Source organism: Brachyhypopomus gauderio, chromosome 3 (assembly GCF_052324685.1).
Source record: "Brachyhypopomus gauderio isolate BG-103 chromosome 3, BGAUD_0.2, whole genome shotgun sequence".
Taxonomy (NCBI): Eukaryota; Metazoa; Chordata; class Actinopteri; order Gymnotiformes; family Hypopomidae; genus Brachyhypopomus; species Brachyhypopomus gauderio.
Window position 1 is genome coordinate 2,276,523 of NC_135213.1, and position 14,585 is coordinate 2,291,107.

The 14,585-nt window shown below is 42.8% G+C and overlaps 1 protein-coding gene across 1 annotated transcript; it reads right to left on the reverse strand.

Annotated features, from left to right (window-relative positions):
• Positions 1–374: 374 nt before the first annotated feature.
• Positions 375–14,179, reverse strand: LOC143509681 (uncharacterized). Its single transcript, XM_076998519.1, has 7 exons — positions 14,010–14,179; positions 12,502–12,558; positions 11,735–12,037; positions 11,329–11,619; positions 2,741–3,040; positions 2,280–2,570; positions 375–832 (listed from the first exon to the last, which is right to left on the reverse strand). The coding sequence occupies exons 1-7, from the start codon at positions 14,026–14,028 to the stop codon at positions 555–557; spliced, it is 1,539 nt and encodes a 512-aa protein (XP_076854634.1). The 5' UTR covers positions 14,029–14,179; the 3' UTR covers positions 375–554.
• Between the last annotated feature and the right edge of the window lie 406 nt (positions 14,180–14,585).

Here is a 14,585-nt window from a genome sequence, read left to right on the forward strand (position 1 = left end):
TGTCCCTCAGGTCGGCCTGGCCCATTATGCAACCCGACACCTGTTGTGTCTTTGAACCAGTTGTCTGCTGGTTATTGTATCCTTCATGTGGATTATGTTACAGGCTTTATGTTGGTGCACTTAATTTTAAATCCTCCTGGTGTGATTGCTTCCTTTTATAACGCGGGGATTGAGGAGGCCAAAGGCGGAGGTTAAACGTTATGTTCTTTATTTTCCATACTCAACAAAAACAAGAATGCAATAACACAAGAAGTATGGGCTGAAATACAGCAATACAGTGCAAAAAGAACGAGCAGGTCCTTAGTATCGGCTTGAAGACGATGCAAATGCAAAGCACATAAAAAATTTATGCTAGCCTATATTAAAGTGATAGATTCAACTGAATGACTTGGTGATACATAGAAATCAAAAGTGCATTTTGATTAAAAGCAGCTACATAAAATTCTTCCTTCTTTTGTAACAAGTCATATGAACAGTTTGTTACTTCATGAATAGAAAACATTTACAAGAAACGATAATTCAGTATTTGGTGAATCAGAAACAGGATCACAGGGCTACAACGCTGATTGGCCATTCAAGGGAGACATCTCAGCTTCCGTCCCTGAACCATTCTGACTGGTCCTCTGCTCCTCTTGTCCATGTTCAGTTGGTTGTGCCCCACAACACTGTGAGTTCTTTCCTAACACTCCCACCACCATCTTCTTCTTCTTCACCACCACCACCACCACCACCACCACCACCACCAGTATTATTGAAACTGGTAGTACTACTGCCAGCACCAGGTTGTCTGGCTCCTTCTCCACAGCAGTTCTGCCAGGTCCGTCCTGTCTTCCTAAACACAGAACATACCAGAAGTGACCCCCTCAGTGTTGAGTGTGTGTTAAACACACTAGTGTATGTACTTTTATGATGAGATTTAAGATTGAACAGAATGCTGCGTTTGGGATGCTACCAGCAACAGCAGTTAATTAAAATAATTAAACTTTCATTTTGGTCCATTAGGAGTCTACTCAGCCTGTGCTTTACATGTAAGTTTGTTGAAGGCCAAGTCAACAGTGGTTTTTGTGGTAATAGGTAGTGATGGGCAAGTGAAGCCTCAAGGCTTCAGTGACGGTGATATCTGGTGGACAACCGAAGCCATAGCAACTTCTAAAGAGCATCACTGAAACAATGCTTCAGGAAGAGTGACACGCTATGCAGTCTCTGTGTAATTTGCCCATCACTAGTAATAGGGGCACTAGGGGCTGCGACCTGCACTCTGGGGAAGTGACTCCAACTCCATCTATAAGAGTGCAGTCTATGGAACAACTAAGATACTGTACAGGACCATCAAGCTCCCAGACCTCTGGTAGAGGAAAAAAACCACTTAGAATGGTGAGAGGGGAATGTGAGGGGAGGTTTTAATCAATAGGTGATTATATATTATTACATTTACATTTAAATTTTTCATATTAATAGGATTATCACACAATTACAGTAAACAGTATAATAATAAATAATCTACCCAACAACAAGTAGCTGTGGGAGAACAAAGAGGGCTAACAAGGTACAGGTGTGTGTGTGTGTGTGTGCGTGTGTGTGTGTGTGTGTGTGTGTGTGTGTGTGTGTGTGTGTGTCACGGTACGGCGGCCCCCTGCTGGTCGCCTCCGTCCACAGCGGCAGTTGTCGTTGTTGTTGTTGTGGTGTTCGTCCCTCGGGTGGGTGGAGCCCGCGATCTGTTTCACCTGAGGGTTGTTTGTTTGTCTATATATGTCTTGTCTTTGTACCAGTTGACCGCTGGTCATTATATCCTTCATTTGAATCATGTCACGGATTTTTGGTTTGCACACTTTTCTATTAAACCATCCTTTTTCCCTGAGACTTGGCGTGATCACTTCCATTTTGTTTCGCTCACCCTGCCCGTCACAGTGTGTGTGTGTGTGTGTGTGTGTGTGTGTGTGTGTGTGTGTGTGTGTGTGTGTGTGTGTGTGTGCCAAAACAAGATAGACAGGTGGGACGGAGCTTAACGTGCAACTTGCAAACAGTTTTAATTTTTTTTTTGTATTGTCATTGTGTTTCCATATCCCTTCTTGTTGGTAATATGACCCTGGACAGAATGTATACATATGTATACATTATATGTATACATATGTATACATTATATAAGAATCATTAATAACAATATTATTTTCCTACTTATATTCCACTCTCAAATTACAGGAAACAGTCACTAACAAGTACATTTTAGAACTTGAAGAGTCATCTACATTTATAGACTGAATATTTAAATCAAGTCTTACCCCCAACAGTGACTGTGTATGTAGAAATGACTTCATCATTCTTGGTGTCCCTTATGGTGTAAACACCACTATCAGACTCCTTCATCTCCTTCAGCTGCAGACTGGATCTGAACAACACTCTCTTCTCATACTCAGATACACACTGGATTTCACACCCCCTAATCTCACACAGTCTGACAGTGATTGCACGGTCATGATCAGTCTTATTAAACACCACCTCCACTGGTTCTGAGACAGGCACAGCCAGGGTGAGAGATTCTCCAGGAAGGACATGAACCTTTTTATTGGAAGCTGTATGTAAAGAAACAAATATGAGGAACATTCTGGTATTTTTGTGTGTGTGTAGTGTGTAAGTATTACACAATTATACAGAAACACTCACAGTACTCACTGTATCTACTGTTCTAATTTACTGATCCATCTGACATATGAACACAACCAGACAGTAAAGTATTACTTACCATTTACTTCAAGATTCCAATCACATAGAAGTGTACCATCACACTCACATGTGTACCAGGCCATCTTATTGTAATCAACATCAGTGATGGTGAGTGAGAGATCTCCCTTCAGGTACTGATCATGGGACATGTGAAATCCCTCTTTTGACTGGCACAATGTTTGATTACATTGAGCCAGAATGTGAGGTTTACGATACACAGTCCATGTGACCAGACCAGAACATATCCGATTGCAGGAAAGGGTAGCATTGTTATTAACATTCACTCTTGAAGTAGGATTCCGTATCTCTTGAGGTGGAACTGCAGAAAAACACATCACACAGTAACTCAGAAACACTGACTGCATTTATGTTTTGGAGCCAATCATATACATATTCTTATTCATATACATATTGTATTTACAAATATATAAATTATATTTTTGCACAAGACCTTTTAAATAACTCTGTTCTTTAAAACAAATACAAAAGCAATTAAAATCATGTTTTTACTATTGTCACGTTTAACTAGGGCAGAGTTTGCATAGATTTTATTAATTAAATAAGACAAGGCACGAAACACGAGGAGAGAACTAAATACAGGGGAATGCAGGGCTGGACTGGGACAAAAAATCGGACCTGGCATTTTTGGTTTAGACTGGCCCCTCATAATTAGCGGAGCACAACCGACTTGTAATTTATATATGTGGGGTACGACGTGGAAATTTGTTTTTTTTTATTACTAGTAAAAAGTAATTAAAGTTAAAGTAATTGGATTCAGTCTTAGCATTATTATATCACAATCACTTTTATGATATTGAAATCATCTCTAATATGTATTTTCTGAATTTCTCCGATATAACAGCTCAATTCTAATTCTTCAGGTTAAAGGTGCTCCCTCCTTTAAACAGCTATAACGGGGTGCCCAATACGTCGATCTCGATCTACTGGTCGATCGCGAAGGAAGTGAGGGTAGATCGCTTTGTAGCGACTACTACTCCTCGCAGCTAATTCCATAACAGACACTTGGCCCTTTAAGTGACACTGGGGGAGTGGCGCCTGCGCGCGCCAGGGGAGGGGGAGAGAAGAGTGCTTTTATTTAAGTTGCGTGGTAAATAAAGTTTCCCTCCTTGGGATTTTCTGGATTACGCAGTTTCTGCCTCATTTCCCGAACCTGCTTCAGCATTACATTAAAAAGTAGAGGATGAATGACAGGCTATCATCCATCTGCACTGAGAGTTGTCTTTTGATTGACATACAGGGTAGCAGTGTTGGGTAAGTTACTTTAAAAAAGTAATTCGTTACAGTTACAAGTTACCTTGTTTAAAATGTAATTGTAGTGTAACTTTTCTGATTACTTTTGAAAAGTAATGTAACTAATTACTTTTGGATTACTTTTTGATTACTTTAAGGTTTAAATGAGTATTGACCCATGATCAACATTTAATCTTTGAGAACTGACAGTGTGAAACTTAAAAGAGTACTAAGCTGAGAGGGAATTGCTGACAGGCAATCACAGGAGGTCCACAAGAAGAGATGCCTGCACCAGGCATGTAAGATTCTCAGACTCCTGTCATCAGGCCATACTCTTTTCTGCTCCTCCCCCAGGCTCTACCATTTTCACAGTTTGCAGACTAACACAAGCAGGTTCAGAAACCACTTCTTTCCCACAGCGGTCACCTTATTGAACTCTTCCCAAAGACCATTCTTTCCTTCTCTATCCATACCTTACCATCCACACAAAATCTGAACAGTGTTCCTCTTCAATTTACATCTGTATAGCCCTATCTACAGTGGTATAGGATAATCTGTATACAGTGGTACCTCGAGATACGAGTTTAATCCATTCCAGACCCGTGCTCGTATCTCGAACTGCTCGGTTCTCGAAGCAATTTAACAATGTAAAGTATTGTAATTGGTTCCGGTCCTTAAAAAAGTCACAAAACTAGCGTAAATGTGGAAAAAAAGACATGTTCTTTATTAATAAAGGCACACGCAACATGTATAATTAAACAATACGTACAGTAACTTCACCGGTACACACGTACGTACATGCTGAACAATAGAAATTACCGTAACAGAGAACATGTTTAAACTGTAAAAATTACGTACACACATCACATTACCTAAACTTAAAAAGTTGCTTAAACACTCACTCGTTGGTTTTAGGCCTTTTGGGTGAACTTTCGGAGCCATAATGTTAAAAAAAAAACGTTTGTAGTACAGTACAGTGAAGCGGGTTCGGGAAATAAGGCAGAAACTGCGTAATCCAGAAAATCCAGAGGAGGGAAACTTTATTTACCACGCAACTTAAACAAAAGCACAGTCCTCTCCCCCTCCCCTGGCGCGCTGGCGCCGCTCCCCCAGTGTCACTTAAAGGGCCAAGTGCCTGTCTGTTGTGGAATTCGCTGCGAGGAGTAGTCGCTACAACAGTATTGAAATACAGTACTGTACTGCCACCTAGTGGTTCATGCTCGTATCTCGAGCGTGCACTCGTTTGTCGAACAGAAATTTTGCTCGTCTCGGTGCTCGTATCTTGGATTGCTCGTATGTAGAGCAGCTCGTATCTCGAGGTACCACTGTATTATCTGTATGATTCCATCTGTATTTATCACATTTATTTATATCATATATTTTTCTTTGTCCTGTGCATTGTGCTGCCATAACTACATTACACACACATGCATTTCCCTAGGTAATTTATCTACTCTGCACATATCTATTAACCATCTTTACTTACACTAGCTGTAAATAACTGCATTGTATCTCTAAATACTGCATTCTATACAATCTGCACGTGTTGCACTTGATTAGATACCAAACTGCATTTCATTACTTCATACAAATTTCATTTAAATGTGTTGCTTGTTGAACGGTAGGTCTAAGATATGATACCAATTGGGTAGGCTAGGTCGTGTCATAGACATCGACAAACGTTTTTCCAACACCAAACAGTCATAAATATTCATTTGATACCGTCTGTCATTGTCTAATAGTCTAATAGTCTAATAGTCTAATTCAAGTGAATGGTAGTAGCTAGCCCAGCAGGTAGCGAACTATGGAAACCACTGTGTGTGTGTATATTATCCCGGGACTGTCCCGGTTTTCCCGGGCTGTCCCAGTTTGTCTCGGTTTTCCTTCTTTTTAATATTCGGTCCCGGTTTTAATGTCCCGGTTTTCACTAAGTTAGTTCAAACGACTATTTAGACTGTTTCTGCACACTTTAAATCCGTCTGTTTTTTCTCGCTGTGTCCATTTTATGTTCGCCACCCCCCGTCAACAATTTACGTTCGCGTATGACAGTGTCCTTGTTTTTTGTCAGACCTAGGTGGCAACCCTTCTGATCGGAAATAAACCTCCAAATTCCGAAATTTACACAAAGGCTTGGCATAATCACAAATAGTTGCCGATGGTGACACATGGTTCACATTTATTGACAACACGAAAACAAAACAAATGCTCCTTAAATGTCCATTGAAGGCGTCTGTCATTGCTGCTTGAGCTGAAACTGAACCGCGCGCTTGCTGCTCCAGCGGGAAACGGCGATATAGGGCGCAAAGCAATAAAAATATCATTAAATATTTCGCAAAAGTTTTTGTTTATATTTTAAAAATGTAACTAAAATTGTAATTCTTAATTTTTTCAGAAGTAACTGTAACTGAATTACATATTTTCTCATTGTAACTGTAACGAATTACAGTTACACTTTTTTTGTAATTAAATTACGTAACGTTGTTACATGTAATTCGTTACTCCCCAACACTGCAGGATAGCCAATCTGACGTCTGAACTTCTGACAACCAACGCATGCACGTTAAACCGCGCAAACTTGTTACTTTGCTGCGTAGCTAGCCTCCAATTTATTTAAACTAAATACAACAAAGGGTATAAAAATGAGTGCCGTAGTTGGTCCGAGTAAGAAGCCTAAAACATACCACTTCCATACAGAATGGGAGGAGGATTTGTATTTCACTATGTCGTATTCTAAATGTGTTTGCCTCATCTGTCAGTGTGGCGTTGCTATTCCATAGAAGGCAAATGTGGTGCGACATTTTGGGACTGTTAATAAAAACTATGACATTGACTTTCCTCCGAAAAGCAAGCTGAGAAGGAGAAAGGTGAAAACTAAAATCCCAGTCCGAACAGTCATTTTTCTGACATCTGACCACAAAAGCGAAGGCAGCCACAGAAGCATCATTTCGGGTGAATCACTTAATTGTTAAGCACAAGAAGTCCTTCCTGTCACGTTGTGGGGGTGCCCCCTGCTGGTCGCCCCCGTTTACAGCGGCAGCTGTCCTGTTTTGGTCACGTGATGTTCGTCCCTCAGGTGGGCGGGGCCCGTGATACGTTCCACCTGAGGGTCATTTGTTCGTCTATATATGTCTTGTCTGTGTACCAGTTGACTGCTGGTTATTATATCCTTAATTTGGATCTATTGCACGGGTTTTTGGTTTGCACCTTTTCTATTAAACCATCCTCTTTCCCTGAGACTTGGCGTGATCGCTTCCTTTTTAGTTGCTCACCCCGCCCGTCACAGAATAACCAGCCTTCGGAAGCCGCCAGTCTCCTTTACTTTCTCCTTCGTTCGTGGTCATGTCTCGTGGTGAGTGTTTGTCTACGTGCTGTGTGTTTGTCGTGTAGGTTATGAGAGGTTGTTGAGTCTGTTCCCACGCGTCCCGCCGTGTTTAAATGTTGTTTGTGTTGAGACCCGTAAGTAACACGGCGGTGACCAGAGCTGGGGACCGGTAGACTCTGCTCTCGCCCAGCGAGACTACCGGTACCTCACATTGCGCTCGTCCGTTGTTCGTTATCGTCTGTATGTGTGTGTATACGTTGTATTGTCTCAATAACGAAGCGGACGTGAGCGAGTGTGTGAGTGTGCCGTTGTGTGTGTGTCTCGCTGGTGGTGTGTGTGTGTGGACGGGTCCACCGATGCGTGCTGCACGCTAGACCGCGTGAGACGCGAGAGTCTCTCTGCTCTTTTCGCCTCGCTCACCTGATATCCCGTGGTGACGGGGGTGAGCGACTGCGAGCCAGAGAGACGCGTCGCTGTGGGTGTGACACGCAAGCCGCTCGTGGATAGCTCTCTCTCTCCAAAGATCTGCGGATCCCATGGCGAACATGGTGAGAGAGAGAGAGCCGGAGTAGGCGCGTCACGCTCTACAGAGCGCGCGTATTGGTGGGTCCTGTCCGTTTGTTTGTGTTTCTGTCTTTGCGTGTTCGTTTTGTCCTAGCGTGTAGCGTGATTTGTTTTATGTAATTCCTCTCTTGCACCCCTCGTCACTGTGTGAGGAGGGGCCCATTTGAGGTCCCGTGCCACTGGGTGTGGCACGGAGGGCATCTTAGGTGCGTATGTGTTATATGTTGTGTCTGTGTTTTTGTTTTGTTATTCCCCGGAGGGCCCCCCCCCAGAATATGTTTTTGGGGGGAGCTATGGGGTTCCTGAGCCAGGAAGATGGCTCAGAAGGCGCTGCTCCGTTGGGAGACCTGTCCTGTTGGGAGGGACCCCTGAGCAGGTAGGAGCCCCTGTACCCCTTTAAGTAGGCAGAGCATGCCTGGGGTGTTAGCGGCAGGGTGTCTCCTCAGGCTAAGAAGGGGTCTCCTCCCCCCTGGGTAAAGGGGGTCAAACAGGCAGGGCAGTGCGTGTTATATGTTGTGTGTCGTCTGTGTGCGTGTGTGTGATGTGTTGCAGGTAGTGGGGTCTCCAGGAGGAGACCCTCCCCTTCGAGCTCGGGGTGACCAGCGTGTCCCTGATGCGCATTGCCAGGGCCCTGGTCTCTGGCGCTCCTGGGTTGGGTGGAGGAGTCCACCTTGAGATGAGGGGCCCCGGGAGGGGTTCACTCCCCAGGAGTCTGGGGTGACCCCTAGTGAATAGGGCAGGGGTCAGCTCCGAGCGAAGAGGTAGGTTCAGGAGGTGGTCGGTGGAAGCCGTGGTCGCACCCCAGTGTGGCGGCCTGCACACATCCACACCTATGACATGTTGGGCTGTGTGCTCCCGGTCCGCACACAGCGGTGGGGCTTAAGCGGCCTAAGGCCGGTTAGGGCGCGAGGGCCCTGTGACCGACTGGGGCGTGGTTATCGTCTTGTTGACGGCCTGGTCGGTCCAGGGTCCCGCCCAGGAGGCGAGCTAACCTGTGTGTGTGTTTTATGTTTCAGCTCCGGGACTACAGGGAACGGGTCCCTGCCTTGTCAGCGTCCAATGACTAGGAGCATATGTGTTTTGTGTTTTAGCTCTAGGACGGCAGGGAACGGGTCCCTGTCTTGTCCCCACCCTCCCGCCCCTTTGTTGTGTTTTGTGTGCTGCTGCTGTACGCCGCACATCCGGAGGGGAGTGCGGCTTTGGTGGGGGGGTCTGTCACGTTGTGGGGGGGCGACCGGCAGGCGTTTACAGCGGCAGCTGTCCGGTTTTGGTCACATGATGTTCGTCCCTCAGGTGGGCGGGGCCCGTGATAGGTTCCACCTGAGGGTCGTTTGTTCGTCTATATATGTCTTGTCTGTTGTACCAGTTGACTGCTGGTTATTATATCCTTAATTTGGATCTATTGCATGGGTTTTTGGTTTGCACCTTTTCTATTAAACCATCCTCTTTCCCTGAGACTTGGCGTGATCGCTTCCTTTTTAGTTGCTCACCCCGCCTGTCACACTTCCAAGATGGAAAGATGATAAAAGAGGCATTTGTTGAAGCCGCTAATTCCTTGTTCCGAGACTGTAAAAACAAATCGGAAATATTATCTTCAAAGTCAAAGTCAAATTTATTTATATAGCGCTTTACACAACACACGTTGTCACAAAGCAGTTTTACAATCGTTTGGATCCAGATCCCTAATGAGCAAGCCAAAGGTGACAGTGGCGAGGAAAAACTCCCTATAGGGTGGGGATTAGGAAGAAAACTCGGGAGGACCAAGACTCAAAAGGGAACCCATCCTCCATTGGGCGGCCAGTTAACACAGGTCCGTGGTCGCAGCATGGTTCTAAAGTTCCACAGCAACAGTCAAGGCTCCTGTTTCCCGGCCTAGCAGCCTCAGTCCCCTCAGTGCAGGCGGTGGGCCTCAGGCGGGCCAGCATCAGCACGACCATCTTCAATCAAAGCACTCAGGTATCGAAGAATACAGTCACACGGCGCTCTGAAGCCATGACCAAGGATTTGACCCAGCAACTTTGGAAGGATATTGTGGGCTGCGAGTGTTTCTCACTACAATTAGCGATACTTTAAAATACTTATAACATGTATTTGTATCCAGCTACAAACAAAGCTGCTTTATGAATTCATGCAATGCAAACATGTCTTAAAAGCATTTACACCGTTTTACTCTTATTCAGTGTGGGCATATCTTTTGCTAATATTACTTTTATATTTTTTTACACTTACTGTAATCATGCTTAAATTGCAAAGCTTTTATTTATCATTTATACGTTTTAAAATCTATCATTTTACTTGTTTGAGTGCTTTTTAAAACATGTTGAACCACAGCATAGATGCTACAAATTCAAACTTCTATGCAGCTTTTCAACACACCTTTAACCTAAATATCTAAAATGCTATGATAGCCTAAAATGGACTCTGCTTATCCAACACTTCTCAGTCTTGACCATTTGCTATTTTATCAGAATAAGGGCGCGTGGCTGCAGGAATTTGGGAAGTATGCAAATACCAATTAATATTGATACTAATCAATCGCCATTGCTCATCATTCTCATGTAATCAAGTCCCTGTTTTATCCTAACGTTACTATCTGGTCCCTCGGTTTCTCTTTCACAAGCCTGCATCTCTGGCTGCTGCTCTCCCTGTCTGCTGCTGCTGTCTTAACCTACAGAGGACACGAAGGCTACAGCAGCGAACATGTCTGTGATTTTTACACATTTTGTAGCATCTACATTGAGACTCTTCAATTTCTTCGCACGTAACTTCTCCGCACCCCCCTTAGTTTCTGCCACTTATGTCTCTCCTGCCTCTCCTTTAACAATGCGCTCATCACTGAACATAGCAGGAGTTACAGCGGACCACGCAGAGAAAGGGTGGGGCCGCTTTCGTCCTATATCCTGATTGGTTCAGTCCACTGTCTATATTGAAGATGGGCCAATGAGCCGCCCCCTCTAAATTGTGGGCCGAAATCTTAGAAAAAAACAGAAGGGAAAAAGAAATCCATCGGCCCCTGAGGACTGTCGGCCCACCGGGCAAATGCCCGGTACACCAGATTACCAGTCCAGCCCTGGGGGAACGTAATCAACAAAGAGGTATACCAATACAACTGGTGGTGACTGACATTAGAACACCAAACACTACACGAAGGGAGAACAGACAAGCAGGGAAAACGAACGAGTCTGGGTATGAAACATAAGGGAATAACTAGGGACTAATGCAATCAAACAGAAACTCAACACTACAACAGGGAAATAAGGGCAATGCAATGAATAACATGAAATTAAGAAGACAGATAACGAGGCATAAGTAAAATAACACGAACCAGTAAATTACACGATGGAAACAAGGAGCAAGAAAAGGGAAGAGCAAGGTGAGCAGAGAAACATGAACCACTTACGGACATTGACCAATTAGATGATAAAGCATTTCCCTGACTAAAGTGTTAAGAAATGAAAATAAAAGCTTACCACCACCTGCTACTGTGTATGTGCCAATGACCACATCATTCCTGGTGTACCATAAGGTGTAAACACCAATATCAGACTCCTTCATTTCTTTCAGCTGCAGACTGAAATTGAACGTCACTCTCTTCTCATACTCAGACAAACACTGGATTTCACATCCTCTAATCTCACACAATCTGACAGTGATTGGTGTGGTGTCTCCAGTCCTGTTCAGAATCACCTCCACTGGCTCCAAGACGGGTACATCCATACTGAGAGATTTTCCAGGCTCGACATGTTTGTGGACATTTACAGCTGGGGAGAAGCAGCAAGAAAAACAACAAATATATTACAAATGATGTAATGAAGTCGGACTGAGTTTATGTATTAACAGGTTAGAATAAACCTAATGAAGCATTAAAACACTTACGCTCAATCTGAACATGCACATCAGAGATCTCAACACCATCACATTTACAGATGTACCAGGCCCTGTTTGTGTGATCAACATCAGTGATGGTGAGGGAGAGATCTCCCTTCAGGTACTGATCATGGGACATGTGAAATCCCTCCTGTGACTGACAGGATGTCTGATTACACTGAGCCAGAATGTCATGTGGTTTATGGAACACAGTCCACGTGACCAGACCAGAACACGTCTGACTGCAGGGGAGAATAGCAACATCATGAAGATTCACCTTTACTGGACTGACTGGTGCAACTGGAGAAAAGACTGGAACAAGACAAAGGACATTTAAACACAAGAGGGAACTACAACATATTAATAATCCAGAATCCAGCTGTGACACCAGAGAGGGAACTACAACATATTTAGTAATCTATAGTATACCTGTGATCCCAGAGAAGGAACTACAACATATTAATAACCCATAATACAGATGTGAAACCAGAGAAGGAACTTCAACATACTAATAACTCATAATCCAGCTGTGACACCAGAGAGGGAACTACAACATATTAATTATCAGTAATCCGGCTGTGATACCAGAGAGGGAAGTAGTAATGTCATTATTTTGGTCATTAGATATATTCAAAGTCTGTGTGCCCACTACAATCACTACACATGATATCATTATCAGTGGGATGATCAAAGTCTCTTTTGTCATGTAAAACATATCATTTCCTTTAGTGGTTTAGTGTGTGTATATGAAGGTCCTGCTGTGTGTGTGGACTCACCATTAGAGATCATCAGGAGAGGTAACATGATGGACAGAATACTGAACCCCTTCATGACTGTGGATAACAGAATTTATTGTTTAATTCTTACCCTTTACTGTTCTGATGTGTATTACAGGATGTCAGACTGTCAGACCTTTTCAGACTGTGGGAAAGTGCTTGAAGTAGAACTTGTGGTTGAAGATGTGGTTTTGACTGCGAGTGTTTCACTTAGCATATATAACACTAATCACCAGCATATAATGTCATGCTATGTCTTAAAAGTATAGCTAAAAGTTTGGGTTCTTATTAGGGGTGGGCATAGATTAATTTTTTTAATGTAGATTAATCTCACTGAAATCTTGAAATTAATCTAGATTAATCTATATTAAAATGACTCATATGCGTACTACCCAAGTAATGACTAAAAGTCAGTTTTTGAGATAGGATTTCTTAATACAGAGGGTGCATTAGACCAGGGGCTCATCTCCTGTTTCCAAAATGCATCAATGACTGCTTGAGGAAGCTGTTCTACTTTGATACTTGAAGAAAAAAAAAAACATGCTCAATAAAATGTAGGCTACTCGTCGGTTTATTCAGTTAAACATGAATTTGTAAGCCTACATACTGTACATTAAATAACATGTTTATTCAGCTAAACATGATATTTGAAATGTAAGCCAACATTTAGTACATTTAACCTCACAGACGTAATTTTCAAAAGTCAGTTTTGGTCCTCTGCAGTTTTAACGGTTAAAAAGAAATATTTAAATAGCGACGAATCTAGCGCTAGGGCCATGCAGAAAACGACCGCTCCGAGCTCCGCTCCGGTAACACTTTACGTTCCTAAAAATGAATTTTCCATGAAGCAAACCTGTCGACTTCGTGGCTGCATCCATGTAAACACACGAACGCTTTGTAATTCACAAGTTTGAAAACTCGTTCTCGCCCCTACTGTGCAATTTGGTTAGGAATACAGCCGAGCTAAACTATCAAGTTGAAAGTCATCATAGTTTGCTTACCTATATAAGAATAGATTAACGGCGATAATTGTTATGTCGCCCGATAAGAGTATCAAATTAACGACCGCCGTTAACGCCGTTAACGGCCCACCACTAGTTCTTATGTATTAGTTATATGTTTATACATTAATTATTTTTGCAGATTAATTAAACATGTGATAGATCTGAAAACTGTAAAAAGTAGTTGTTGGTTCACCTCCTCTTCCCCTTTCTCTTTCATACTCTTACAGTTCTCTCCACATCTTCAACTCAATAAATATGAAGTGTATTGTGATCCCAAACATATCATGAAAAATCAAAGCCCACAGATAGAGAAAGAGAGAAGGTAAGAGAGAGAGAGAGAGAGAGAAGCCACTGTTAAAATGAACTCCTGAAATATTATCAAAATTTTGATTCTACAGTGGAATTAAAACAGTTATCAAAACATATCAATATCAAAATATACTGTCAACAATTAAACACAAAGAAAAACATAGAAAGTCCTGAATCATGATATGTAGACTTTACCTAAATGGCCAGAGAACATTCTGATCTCTCACGCTGCAGGTCTGCAGTATTGAAGCACTCTGTTGAAATACTCCAGATTCAGTCAATGCATAACTGATAATCAGCGGAACGTACCCTTTACAAATGAGTGCGGCCAGATAGTGGTGCACGTACACACCGTCTCTGCACAGACACAGGAGATGAGGGTTGTGTATCACACTACAGTCAACCACAGATGTTACCTGAGGCAGTTTCAGATGATATATGTGAAACAGATCAGAAAAGCTGAATAATCAACTGTACATTTCAATTCCAGTTTGAGTCAAATTTCTAATTTAAGTGTTTCAGCATTGCCATACTGGCTCTGAACACACTGTGAGAACTTTTAGTGTATGTTATAGTAATCACCAGTGTTGCGAATAACGCCGTTATTTTTAACGGCGTTAGGTAACGGCGTCATTTTGTCAGTAACGGGATAATACAATTAATTACTTTTCCTGTCGTTACAATGCGGTTGACATTACTGGTCATTAAAAACGGTGCGTTACTATATATTGATATACTAACAGTAATAACGCTGCTCAGGCTAGTGAGGAG

Coding starts and splice junctions, on each gene's coding strand:
- LOC143509681 (XM_076998519.1), bottom strand. Junction 12,038..12,501: donor TCTCCTGATGATCTCTAATG/GTGAGTCCACAC, acceptor GTCTTGTTCCAG/TCTTTTCTCCAGTTGCACCA. Junction 833..2,279: donor ATACACAGTCACTGTTGGGG/GTAAGACTTGAT, acceptor TTCTGTGTTTAG/GAAGACAGGACGGACCTGGC.